This window comes from Mirounga leonina, unplaced genomic scaffold (genome assembly GCF_011800145.1).
Source record: "Mirounga leonina isolate KUSES-001 unplaced genomic scaffold, KU_Mleo_1.0 Mir_178, whole genome shotgun sequence".
Lineage (NCBI taxonomy): Eukaryota > Metazoa > Chordata > Mammalia > Carnivora > Phocidae > Mirounga > Mirounga leonina.
In genome coordinates this window covers 367,326-381,513 of record NW_023270464.1, presented here as the reverse complement: position 1 = coordinate 381,513, position 14,188 = coordinate 367,326, and the positions used below count along the sequence as shown (strand labels likewise).

General features: G+C 39.0%; 1 protein-coding gene across 1 annotated transcript in view; it reads left to right on the top strand.

The window, feature by feature from the left end:
• Window positions 1-13,130, top strand: part of NIPA1 (NIPA magnesium transporter 1) — a 73,167-nt gene extending 60,037 nt beyond the window's left edge. Inside the window, exons 4-5 of the mRNA XM_035023919.1 lie at window positions 8,886-9,046; window positions 11,476-13,130. Coding sequence (XP_034879810.1) covers window positions 8,886-9,046; window positions 11,476-11,987 — 673 coding nt within the window. The 3' untranslated portion in view covers window positions 11,988-13,130. The remainder of the gene's footprint in view (window positions 1-8,885; window positions 9,047-11,475) is intronic.
• Window positions 13,131-14,188: the final 1,058 nt, after the last annotated feature.

Here is a 14,188-nt window from a genome sequence, read left to right as displayed (position 1 = left end):
AATGTTTCTACCATTGTAGGTTACAGATCTCATCTCCCAAGCTGCTTTCAGGATTTTCTCTTTGTCTCTGAGATTCATAAGTTTTACTATTAGATATTGGGGTGTTGACCTATTTTTATTGATTTTGAGAGGCGTTCTCTGTGCCTCCTGGATTTTGATGCCTGTTTCCTTCCCCCAATTAGCGAAGTTCTCTGCTATAATTTGCTCCATTATACCTTCTGCCCCTCTCTCTCTTTCTTCTTCTTCTGGGATCCCAATTATTCTAATGTTGTTTCATCTTATGGTATCTCTTATCTCTCGAATTCTGCCCTCGTGATCCAGTAGTTGTTTATCTCTCTTTTTCTCCACTTCTCTATTTTCCATCATTTGGTCTTCTATATCACTACTTCTCTCTTCTGCCTCATTTATCCTAGCAGTTAGAGCCTCCATTTTTTATTGCACCTCATTAATAGCCTTTTTGATTTCAACTGGGTTAGATTTTAGTTCTTTTATTTCTCCAGAAAGATTTCTCTAATATTGTCCATGCTTTCTTCAAGCCCTGCTAGTATCTTTAAAATCGTCATTCTGAACCCTAGTTCTGTCATCTTACTAATGTCTGTATTGATTAGGTACCTGGCAGTCGGTAGTGCCTCTTGTTCTTTTTTTTTGAGGTGATTTTTTTCTGTCTTGTCATTTTGCCCAGAGGTGAATAGCTGAATGAGAGAACAAAATGCGAACAGGGTAACAATGACTCCAGACAAATATATACTAAACAAATCAGAAGAGACCTGAAACCGGGGGAAAAGAAAGGGAAAGAAAGAAAAAAGTAAAAGAAATAGATAAAAACAAACAAACAAAAAAACAGAGTATGATCAAATATGATCAGGCTGGTGCATAGATCAGTGCCACACACTAGATTTTGGGCATATTTTGGTCTGTTAGAAGAAAGTGCCTCCCCAAATTTTAAATAAAGAAAAGTTTATATATGTACAAAAATAAGGGTAAATACAATGAAGGGATGGACTGTGACTGTAAAGATGAAAATTATGAAAGATTTTATAAAGGGAATTGATAACATGTTGGTTGAAAAAAGAAAGAAGAAGATTTTTTAAAAAGGTGGGGGGAGAGAATGTGATCAGGCAGGAAACTAGAACAAAGCCATACACTAGAGATTTAGGGTATATTTTGGTCTGTTAGAAGAAATTGTGTCCCAAAATTTTAAAGAGAGAACAACTTATATTTATATATATATATATATATATATATATATACCAAAAATAAGGTTAACTACTATGAAGGGATAGAATATGAGTCTAAAAATGAAAAATAAAAAAGATTTTTTAAAAAGGGATTGGTACGATGTTGATTGAAAATGGGAAAAAGAAAAATTCAAAGAGAAAAAAAGAAAATTAAAAAAATTAACTCTGAAAGACTGAAGGATCATGGGGAAAAAGCCATGGATTCTATATGCAGTATTCCCCTAGTGCTGGAGTTCTGCCGTTCTCATTGATCGGTAAACTTGGTCTTGGCTGGCTGTTCTTGCTGATCTTCTGGGGGAGGGGCCTGTTGCTGTGGTTCCCAAATGTCTTTGCTGAGGCTGAATTGCCCCACCCTTGCCCGGGCTGGGCTAAGTAATGTGCTTGGTTTGCTCTCGGGAACTTTTGTTCCCTGCATGCCTTCCGTACAGCTTTGGAGGACCAGAGTGAAAATGGTGGCTTCCCAGTCTCTGCCCTGGAGGATCCAAGAACTCAGGGCCCCACCCCTCAGTGAGCCCCCAGGGAAAAGCAGTTAATCACTGCTGTGTCCCCGGTCTCCGGCTGCATTCCGTGCTCACCCGGCCTGTGACTGAGCCTTTCTACCTGTGGCACATGACCCCGTGTGGAGTCTCCAAACCCAGCAGATCCCTGCGGTGCGCTTCCGCGCCGCTCCTCCCGCGGGAGGAAGGTAAGTCTCCCTGAATCTGCTGCTTGTTGGGTCCCTGCTGGAGGAGCAGTGGCCCAACTGTGCCGCGGATCATGGTTTATGGCAATCCTGAGCTGAGGGCCCGCGCCTCGGCTCCATCTCCGCAGCCAGCTTCCCCGCTCCGATACCTGAGAGCTCTGCCACACTCAGGCACCCCCGGTCTTTCTGTGACCCCGATGGTTCTGAGACCACACTGTCCCAGCGAGGATTCCACCCCCTGCTTAGCCACTGGAGCAATATCCCTCAGTGGAACAGACTTCTAAAAGTTCCGATTTTGTGCTCCGCAGCTCTATCACTTGCCAGAAGCGGCAGACGGAGGCCCCCTCCCCCGCCATCTATCCTCCTGAATACCACCTCGTATTCACTTTTCCACGCGTCCTACCTTCCAGAAAGTGGTCGCTTTTCTGTTCAGAGAGTTGTTGCTATTCTTTTCTTCGATCTCCTGTTGAGTTTGTAGGTGTTCAGAATGGTTTGATCCCTATCTAGTTGAATTCCTGGGACCAGACGAAATTTAGGTCTTCTACTCCTCCGCCATCTTGCTCCTCCCCAAACTCAATTCATCTTTAAGGACATACATAGGCTCAAAGCAAAGTGATGTTAAAATCTATTCTAAGCAAGTAGAAACCAAAAGGGAGCAGGGATAGCTGTACTTAGACAAAATAGAATTTATGTGAAATATGGTAATAAAGGACAAAGGACAAAATAGACTTTAAGTGAAATATGCTAATAAAGGACAAAGACCTAATCATAAGTCCATCAAGAAGATATAACAATCATAAGCATCAGAGCACCTAAGTATATTAAGCAGATACTAACAGATATGGTGGGGAAAAGACAGCAATACAGTAATGGTAGGGGTCTTCAATGTCGAACTTTCAGTAATGGATAGATCATTCAGGCAGAAAATGAAAAAGGAAACATGAGACTTGAAACATACTTTAGACCAAATGGACCTAAGAGACATACACAGAACATTCTATCCAACAATAGTAGAGTATGCATTCTTCTTGAGTGCACATGAAACATTCCTCAGGATAGATAAAATTATAGGTCACTGAAGAAGTCTTAGCAAATTTAAGAAGGTTGAGATCATACCAAGTATCTGACCATAATGGTATTGAATTCGAAATCAGTAACTGGAAAGAAGCAGGAAAATTTACAAATTTGTGAATATGAAACAACACCTAAACAATCAAGGGTCAAAGAAGAAATCTAAAGGGAAATGATCTTGAAACAAATGAAAATGGAAATTCAATGTATTAAAACTTACGGGATGCTGCAAAAGCAATTCTAAAAGGGAAGTTTATAGCGATAAATGCCTGTTTTAAGAAAAAATGACCTAAACCTAACTTTATACCTCAAGGAATGAAGAAAAAGAACAAACTAAATCCAGTATAGACAAAAGGTAGGAAATGAGAAAGATCAGAAATAGAGACCAGAAATACAATGGAAAAGATTAATGAAACTAGGAGCAGCTTTTTAAAAAGATAAGATGGACATGGCTTTAGTTAGATTGAGAAAAAGGAAAGAAGTCTCAAAACTAGGAATGAAAGAGGAGGCATTACAACTCATTCCACAGAAATACAAAGGATCATAAAGCACTACTATGAACAATTACATGGCAATAAATTGAACAGCCTAGAAGAAATGGATAAATTCCTAGAAATATACAACCTACCAAAGACTGAATCATGAAGAAATAGAAAATCAGGGCGCCTGTGTGGCTCAGTCGTTAAGCGTCTGCCTTCAGCTTGGGTCATGATCCCAGGATCCTGGTATCAAGCCCCGCATCGGGCTCTCTGCTCAGCGGGAAGCCTGATTCTCCCTCTCCCACTTCCCCTGCTTGTGTGCCCTCTCTCGCTGTCTCTCTCTCTCTGTCAAATAAATAAATAAAAAATCTTAAAAAAAAAAAAAAAAAGAAAATCAGAATAAACCAATAGTAAGGAGATGGAATCAATAATAAAAAAATCTCCCAATAAAGAAAAGCTCAGGACCAGATAGATGGCTTCATGGGTGAATTCTACCAAATGTTTAAAGAAGAATTAATGCCAATCCTTTTCAAACACTTCTAAAAAATTGAAAAGGAGAAAACACTCCAAAGCTCATTTTATGAACCAGCATTATCCTGATACCAAAGCCAGGTAAAGACACTACAAGAAAAGAAAACTAACTACCAATATCCCTGATGAATCTATCCTCAATTCATCAACAAAAATTCTCAGCAAAATATTAGCAAGCCAAATTTAATAGTATATTAAAAGGATCATACATCATCATCAGGTTGGATTTATTTGTGGGATGCAAGCATGGTTCATAGGAATACTAATACATGTCATATACCACATTAATACAATGAAAGATCAAAATTAAATGGTCTTCTCAGTAGATGCAAAAAATCTTGATCAAAGTCAACGTCCTCTCATGATAAAATGCTCTTAACAAACTGGGTATAGAGGTCACATACCTCAACATAATAAGGGTCATAGATGACAAGCTCACAGCTAACATAATCAGCAGTGAGTGTTTGAAAACTTTCCTCTAAGATCAGGAAAAGACAAGTGTGTCCACTCTCACCACTCCTATTAAACATAGTAGTAGAAGTCCTAGTCAGTGGACTTAAGCAAGAAAAAGAAAGAAAAGGCATCCGAATCAGAAAATAAGAATTAAAATTGTCTTTGTACACGACATGATCTTATATATAGAAAATCCTAAAGACTCCACCAAAACACTCTTAGAACAGATTAAAAAAAAAATCAGTAAAATTTCAGGATATAGAAATCAGTTGTGTTTCTCTACATTAACAATGAAATACCTGAGAAACAAAACAATTCTGTTCACAGTAACATCAATAAAATGCTGAGGAATCAATTTAATCAAGTAGGTTATCTGTACACTGAAAGCTACAAGAATTTTTTTTAAGATTATTTACTTATTTGTCAGAGAGAGAGAGCACAAGCAGGGGGAGTGGCAGGCAGAGGGAGAAGCAGGCTCCCCGTTGAACAAGGAGCCCAAAATGGGGCTCAATCCCAGGACCCTGGGACCATGACCTGAGCTGAAGGCAGGTGCTTAACCGACTGAGCCACCCAGGCGTCCCAAGAATTTTTTTAAATTAAAATTGACCTGCAATGTTATATTAGTTTCAAGTATACAACATAAATGATTCAACATTTCTATAAATTACACCGTGCTTATCACAATAAATGTAGTTACCATCTGTCACCATACAGTTATTACAGTCTTATTGACCGTATTTTCTATGCTCTACTTTTCAACCCCCTGGTTTATTTTATAACTGGAAGTTTATACTTCCTAATCCCCTTCACCTATTTCACCCATCTCCCCATACCTCTGCCCCTCTGGCAACCACCAGATTGTTCTCTGTATTTATGAGCCTTCAGGGTTTTGTGTGCTTTGTTGTTTGTTCATTTTGTGATTTAGATTCCACATATAAATGACATCATACAGTATTTTTCTTTCTTTGACTTTTTCACTCGGCATAGTACTCTTGGGTCCATCCATGTTGTCACAAATGGCAAGATTTTGTTCTTCTTATGACTGGATAATATTCTATTGTGTGTGTGCGCACGCGCGCATGTGTACACACACACACCTACCATTCCTTCTTTATCCATTCATCTATCCATAAGGACTTAGTTTCCTGCTGTATCTTGACTGTTAAAAATAATTCTGCAGAAAACATTGAAGTTCACGTATCTTTTTGAATTAGTGTTTTCATTTTATTTGGGTGAATGCCCAGGAGTGGAATTATTGGATCATATGATAGTTCTACTTCTGATTTTTTGAGGAACCTCCATACTGTTTTACATAGTGGCTGCACCAATTTACAGTCCACCAACAGTGCATGAGGGTTCCCCTTTCTCCTTACCAACATTTAGTATTCTTGTCTTTTTAAAAAATTTAAAATCAATTAAATAACATATAGTGTATTATTAGTTTCAGAGGTAGAGTTCAGTGATTCATCAGTTGCATATAACACCCAGTGCTCATTACGACAAGTGCCCTCTTTAATCCCCATCACCCAGTTACCCCATCCTTCTACCTGCCTCCCCTCCAGCAACTCTCAGTTTGTTTTCTATAGTTAAGAGTCTCTTATGGTACCTCTCTGATTTTCTCTTATTTTATTTTTCCTTTCCTTCCTCTATGTTTCTTATATTCCACATATGAGTGAAGTCATCTGATATTTGTCTTTCTCTGACTTATTTTGCTTAGCATACCTTCTAGTTCCAACCACGTTATTGCAAATGGCAAGATTTCAGTGTATATGTATAGATACACCACATCTTCTTTATCCAATCATCTATTGATGGACATCTGGGCTCTTCCCATATTTTGGCAATTGTAGACATTGTTGCTATAAACATTGGGGTGCATGTGCCCCATCGAACACTATGTTTGTATCCTTTGGATAAATATCTAGTAGTGCAATTGCTGCGTGGTAGGGTAGCTCTATTTTTAACTTTTTGAGGAACTTCCATACTGTTTTCCAGAATGGCTGCACCAGTTTGCATTCAAACCAACAGTGTAAGAGGGTTCCCCTTTCTCTACATCCTTTCCAACATTTATTGTTTCCTGCCTTGTTAATTTTTGCCATTCTAACTGGTGTAAGGTGGTATCTCATTGTGGTTTTGATTTGAATTTCCCTGATGGCTAATGATGTTGAACATTTTTTCATGTGTCTGTTAGCCATTTGTATGTCTTCTTTGGAGAAGTGTCTTTTCATGTCTTCTGCCCATTTTTGACTGGATTATTTGATTTTTGGGTGTTGAGTTTGAGAAGTTGTCCCATTTCATAGGTTCCATTTTGTTGACTGAAGTTTCCTTTGCTGCAAAAGCTTTTTATCTTGATGTAGTCCCAATAGTTCATTTTTGCCCTTGCTTCCCTTGCCTTTGAAGACGTACCTAGCAAAACGATGCTGCTCTCCTCTAGGATTTTGATGGATGCTTGTCTCACATTTATTCTTTCATCCATTTTGAGTTTATTTTTGTGTATGCTGTAAGACAGTGGTCCAGTTTCATTCTCCTGTCTGTGGCTGTCTAATTTTCCCAGCACCATTTGTTGAAGAGACTGTCTTTACTCCATTGGGTATTCTTTCCTGCTTTGTCGAAGATTAGTTGACCATAGAGTTGAGGGTCCATTTCTGGGTTTTCTATTCTGTTCCTTTGATCTGTGTGTCTGTTTTTGTGCCAGTACCATACTGTTTTTATGATTATAGCTTTGTAATACAGCTTGAAGTCTGGATTTGTGATGCCTCCAGCTTTGTTTTCTTTTTCAACATTCTTGCCTCTCTTCTTTCACCCATGGCGGCCGCTTACCACTTTGGCATAGCCTGCCCGTCATCCCAGGCTCACCTCTTGCTCTGAGAGCCTCCCAGTCCTCTGGTTTCCACCAGTTTGCAGCTATGTGTAACCCCTCAAATTAACACCCAGTTGTGTATTCTAATATCTTTTGTTGTTTTGGTGATGTTGATTATTTCTCCAAGTACATTGCCGAGGTTTCCTTGAGGACCAGGCTGTCTAGAGATTAAGACACAAAGTGGTATAAGGGAAAAGATGGAGCTTTGGCTTTTTGGTTTGTCATCACCATGATTTCACCTCCTCTTAGCTTTGTGGCTTTGGGTTCAGTGCTTATCCTTTCTGAGGCTGTCTCTTTATCTATAAAATGAGGATTAAGAAGGAAATCCCGTATATCTAGTGTGCCCTCCTGATGGATATTTGTGTTCCCTGAGTGCCTTTGGCATAGACAACAACAAAGTGGCAGTTACTAGTCCCATGATTACTAAAAGCCTAGGTTTTCCAATTCAGATTGTATACTGATGTTACATAGGGAAATAAGAAACATATTAAGAACCTTAAGATTATAGAAGTCTTAAAAGGAATACTTTTTTTTTTTGCATTGTAAAAGTAATGTGACCACATTTTAAAAGTTTGGGGTATTGGGGCGCCTCGGTGGCTCAGTCAGTCAAGTGTCCAACTCTTGGTTTTGGCTCAGGTCATGATCTCAGCATTGTGAGATCAAGCCCCGAGTTGGGCTCTGTACTGGGTGTGGAGCCTGCTTAAGATTCTCTCTCTCTCTCTTTTTCCCTCCGTCCCTCCCTCCGTCCCTCCCTCCCTCTCCCTCTCCCTCCCTCCCTCCCCCTCATCCCTCTCTCTCCAAAAAAAGTTTGGGGGTATTATAGAAGAGAAAAATAATCAATGACCCATACTCCTACCATAATGCAATTACTATTAGCATTTTGGTTTTACCCTCTTTGTGCATTTTCTCAATTTATTTTAACTTAAGTGTTTTCATCATGAATTACTTGTAATTATTTTAAGTTTTCATGTCTACTTTGCCACTTAACATAGTTTGTTTTCTTTTATTTATTTATTTTTAAAAAGATTTTATTTAAGAGAGAGAGACCAAGAGCAGGGGGAGGAGCAGAGGGACAGAGAATCTCAACTAGACTCTGCACCGAATGGGGAGCCTGAGGCGGGGCTTGATCTCATGACCCTGAGATCATGACCTGAGTCAAAACCAAGAGTTGGACGCTCAACTGACTGAGCCCCAGGCACCCCAATTGTTTGCTTTTAAAAATAAGGAAGCAGTATTTTTATTTAATCATAAAACTTCATTTTTATGAATGATAAACTTATTTTTCTATTCTGGTATATTTCATATCTATTGAAATAATATATAGCAGTATGAGTTAAGAGTCATTAACTATATACTGACTGCATGGAATTGGTATTAAAATCCTTTGTGTTTAAGTAACAATTTCAATAAATTCCTAATCTTTTCTCCTGTTAAAAACTAAATTAAAAATAAATATGGCTATCAAGAAAATACGACTTTTCCAAAACAAGTACAATTAGTACAAACAGGTCAAATATATGGTTTAAATTTTAATGATTTCTCTCTCTCTCTTTTTTTTTTTTTAAACAAAGGTCCATTTTAGCTTCTTATCTTCTGAAGGAAAAGCTCAACATCTTGGGCAAGTTGGGGTGTCTGCTAAGCTGTGCAGGTTCTGTTGTGCTGATTATCCACTCCCCAAAATCTGAGAGTGTGACCACGCAAGCTGAGCTGGAAGAGAAGCTGACTAACCCAGGTAACTCCTTTCTAGCAAAGCTGCAAGAAAGCTTGCCTGTCAGTATGATCCTTCCAGGTATAGGGTGGAGTTGGCTTACCCATGGTCTGTTCTCCTAGACCCTGTGTTTGACTTTGCCTATGAGTGGCCATCGCTGTGCCCTGCTGGCTATAGCATCCCTCACTCCTGCTGCCCCAGGTGTGGGAAGAGGCCTCATGGTCCTTGCTTTCCAGACATTGCATCCCCCATCCCTGGGGTTCTGGACCTCTTCTGCTTTCTCCTGGACCTTAGGGACCTGGTGCATGGGTGCCTTCATCATCTGGCCCCCTCCACAACAGTCTCATCCGTTCCAACCTCCCTTCCACACCCACCCAACCCCTGCTTACTGTGGCCTTCCCGTTCCCTGCCTCCCATGACCACCCCCCAACATGTCTCCTCCCACAGCCTCTCACCTCTCCCCACCTCCCAGTATTCGTACCCCACCTCCTTCCTGCATTCCTGCTGTGACTGCTTCTTGGTGTTAGTCCTGCTGGGGTCTGCTCTGGGCCGTCCTTGCCTCAGGACCACTGTGTGTCCAAGTCTCTGCACTTCCCTCTGATGTGAAGCTGAGAGCTGAGATCCAGTTTGATTTATCTTTGGATTTCCCACAGAAATCTCTCTATATTTTTTCTACGTATTTTTGACATACTATATATTTTTTGACAAATGCTATAAAAAAAACAGTCTACATAATTATACCAGCCTAAAGTATAGATTCTTCTAAATTACTCCCAGTAGACCATCTTAATGTTGCTTACCAACAATTTTAGCCAGGTACCAGCACAAAACTGCATCCACACGAATATCCCAAATACAGACATCTCTGGGCCACAAAAAAATCTGACCATTCTTTTATAGCTCTCAGTTGGCTGTGACTGACATTGCAGCAGAAATATCTGTAAAATTTGAAAAGGGATCTATAATGAAATTAGCCAAGACTATTTCTCTGTAATTTTTTATCCCTAAATACTTAGTATTGTTCTATTTACTTCATCCTGTAAAAGCCAAAATATTTCCAAAACTGTGAGAAATAAGAGTACAAACACATGAAAAAAAAAATCAGAAAACTGGATATGAATGTCCTGAAGGATTTACTTTATGTAATTTTCAGAACAATGTATCTTCCTTTTTTTTTTTTTTTTTTTTTTTGAGTGGGGGCCGTGAAGGGAGAAGGAGAGAGAGAGAATCTCAAGCAGATTCCCCACTGAGCATGAAGCCCTGCTTGGGGCTCGATCTCACAACCCTGAGATCATGACCTGAGCTGAAATCAAGAGTCAGACGCTTAACCGACTGAGCCACCCAAGTGCCCCAACGCCTCTTATTTTTGATAAATCTGGATGTTACTAGTATATTCAGGTCCTAACTTTTACAAAAAAACATGTCTAATTTGAATTCTACCATAACAATTTGGCATGACGATATAATGCTAGCAAAAAGATTTTTGTTTTTAACATGAAAAACTTTGTTTTAATCTGGAATATAAATTGATATTATTCTATCCACTTAATGTATTAAGTTAAAGAGGTTTCTAGTTTTTAAAAATGTTTTTCTAAATGTAAAAAACCAGAATGAATTTTTTGTCAAATAATCGCCTCAGAAGAAATTTTATGGTCATCTTCCTGAATCCTCCCCCAGAACAGGGCTCCATAGTTCCTTTTTCTTACCTTTGGGGAACAGGGGACTCCCACAGCCTGCCTGGTGCATGGCCATGCCGTTCCTAGCCCCATCAGGCCCAGCTTCTAGCACCTCCTTTACAATCTCAGATTGAATTGGAAATTACAACTTCCTTGTACATGTAATTTCAAAGCAAATTTTCAATATGATGCCCTAACTGTAATATGAAGGACAAATAGCAGGTTGGTCCTTTATAATAAAATAGAATGCTCAGGTACGACTGTAGAAGACACTAAAGCCAGCAGACCCCACTGCATGTGGAGTTGCTGAGACACTGGCAGCTGCAAACACATGGGGTGTCATGCTATTAACTGAAACACTCAGGGGATATTGCCATCAGCAGTGGGATCCTCTGAAATGGAGAATAACTCTTGATGAAGTTCTGAAAAATGCAGTGCTTCTTAAATATGTGCAAAAATTACTTTGTTTTGTATATAAACTGGGTACTAAGCTGTGGTAATTATAAACATGTTTTTCCCTTAGAAGCCCAAGGAGACATTCAGAAGTTGTGAGGAGAATGGGATGATTTTAATTGTGTGAAACTCTCTCCACATCCTAGGGCCCATGGCCTTTGCCTACTGTATGCAGCCCTTGATCCCCGCAACAGCCACGAATACCCCTACAGCATTCTCACATGTTCCTTAAGAAACCTCCCACTCTGGCCACACACACAAGAGCACTGTCTGCCTAGGTTTTGTTAAATTGACTCTAAAAAAAGAAAATAATCTGTTTTCCAGTGTTTGTGGGCTATTTGTGTATCGTGCTCCTTATGCTGCTGCTGCTCATCTTTTGGATTGCACCGGCCCATGGGCCCACCAACATCATGGTCTACATCAGTATCTGCTCCTTGCTAGGGAGTTTCACCGTGCCTTCCACCAAGGGCATCGGGCTGGCAGCCCAAGACATCTTCCACAACAACCCATCCAGTCAGCGGGCCCTCTGCCTGTGCCTGGTGCTCCTGGCTGTGCTCGGTTGCAGCATCATCGTCCAGTTCAGATACATCAACAAAGCGCTTGAGTGCTTCGACTCCTCTGTATTCGGGGCCATCTACTACGTCGTGTTCACCACCCTTGTCCTGCTAGCCTCGGCCATCCTCTTTCGGGAATGGAGCAACGTGGGCCTGGTAGACTTCTTGGGTATGGCCTGTGGGTTCACCACTGTCTCTGTTGGGATTGTCCTTATACAGGTGTTCAAAGAGTTCAATTTCAACCTTGGGGAGATGAACAAATCTAATATGAAAACAGACTAGGATGCAACAGGGGGTTGGGTGGCTCAAGGAATGGGAAATGGATGTGGTTTCTGGCCCTAATTTGATGTGAAGTAGAAGAGACCCTAATCAATGGTATTAAAGTTGCTTGCATATTAATGGGTGGTCTGGTGGACAGTGGGGAGCATCACTCAGCACCAGGGTGAGGGCCCAGCCCTTTACAGTATGAAGTTGCTAAATCGTTGTCTGGGCATCATCTCTCTCTGATGAGAGGAATCTCATTTTCATTGCCATTAACCTGGAAGCTTTCATGAATACTCTTTCCTTTAAAATATTTTAACATTATTTAATAGAAAATAAAGATGGGCTCTTTCTGATTAGTCTTTGCAGGGGAGCAGATATTCTTACTTAGAAGATTACTTTGGAAATGGGAGAAATTGTTGTCTTGAAGTCTGACTATACAGTAAATGTGTCTGCACTTGTGTTATTTTGCATTAAGCATGTATAACATTCAGGTACCTCATCCAAATAAGAAGTATATACATTTAATTGTTTTTAATCCTCTAATGAGCTGACTCTCCCACCCCCTACTCCAAGACATTTTAATTGAAAATAGAGAGAGAATAGGTGGACATGATGCAGAGTTCCATTTATAGGATGACTTTCAGTAGCTCAAATCAATTTCAGTGCCTTTATCACTTGAACTCTTCACTTAATTTGATGATTACTATGTGTATGTTCTCTTAGATTAGAATAACTCTTTGATTATACTTTAATATTTCACTATTCAAAATATAAATGTGTAAAGCATTTAGAAATAACAGTATATTCATTTGTTGGAAGAAAGTCAGGGCAAAAGACACATAAGAGCAAATTGACCCTTTAGCATGTAGTTATTATCCAATTAAAGACAATTGACTTAAGTAGCATAAGGTATTTTATTTGCATTCAGTCTGTGTACCTGGGACCCAGGATCAAATATATCCATGTTCTCTTTCAGTGAGCATTGTGGCCATTCAGAAGAAATAAATTATTTAATTTGATAATAACGCTGTTAGATGAGAGAGTAAATGTTTAATAGCACATATATCAAGTTCCCTATAATACAGGAACAGGTTAAAGGACACAGTCAAGCTCAGGCTAGTTTCTGCAAATTGGAACACATACAGTAAGTTTTCAAAAGAATTTCTAGCAAAAATGAAAACAATTAACATATCCATCTCCTTATTGTTTGAGATGGCAGAGCACCCTTACAATTCCTCACCCAACCTCTCATTAAGCTTTTGAAATGCAAAATAGCCACTAATTATGCCAGTAATTGGATCAAAGAGATCATTCGTCTGTTTATAGTAACTTTCTATGTATATTAAATGGGAGCAAAGCACAAAGTGATGCAAATTATTTCATTAAGGTATCATGTACTTCATGTGCAGTGTTTTATCTAAATAGGGAACTGTGTCAAGTTGGAAGATGGGATTGGGTAAGGTAGATTTGGTGAACTAGAATATCAAATTTAATAATACCCAATTGAAGTTACTCACTAAGGGAAAAAATATTTTTTCAGGCAAAAAGAACATTTCTAAAGACCAAAGAAATTGTTCCCTAGAGTGTTGAACAAAGAAGCTAAATAAAATGAGGATAGTTTAACATAGAGTGAAGAACACCTTTATGATTTAAAAGTACATCTGATGATTGTGGGCTGTCAGGGATTAGTGAACTAAGAGCAGCAACAAAATTGTTTTAAAATTTTTTAAATCTTAATAATCATTGATAGTTAATAAATATTCAGAAAGTCCCTCACTCTTTTTATCAGCTCTTGAAAGTTTTGTGTTTTTTTTAAATCTGGTCTTTTTAGGACTGCAAGCCTTAATTTATTGAACTGAACTTTCGAAAATATCATGTAGTTGTATCAGTATACTTTTAGGCATAAAAATAGTTTCCTAGATGAGGAGTTTGAGATATTAAAAGAATACATGTGGTAACACAAGTATACTGAGAAAGTTCATGTATGTCTTATGGAAATTATCTTGTTTATTTTGTTATAACTTAACAGGTGAAGCTTAGTTTAAATTCATTTATTAGTGTTCCTCATTATATTTTAATCCACAATTATACCATGGATATTCAGAGGTGATATTTTCTGGATGATTACCCCTATGATTTTTTAGAGTAAAACAAAATCTGAAAGTAGTGATAGCTGGTCTCCTCTTCAGGGTGACTTGGTCTGGAACAGTTAGACTCTC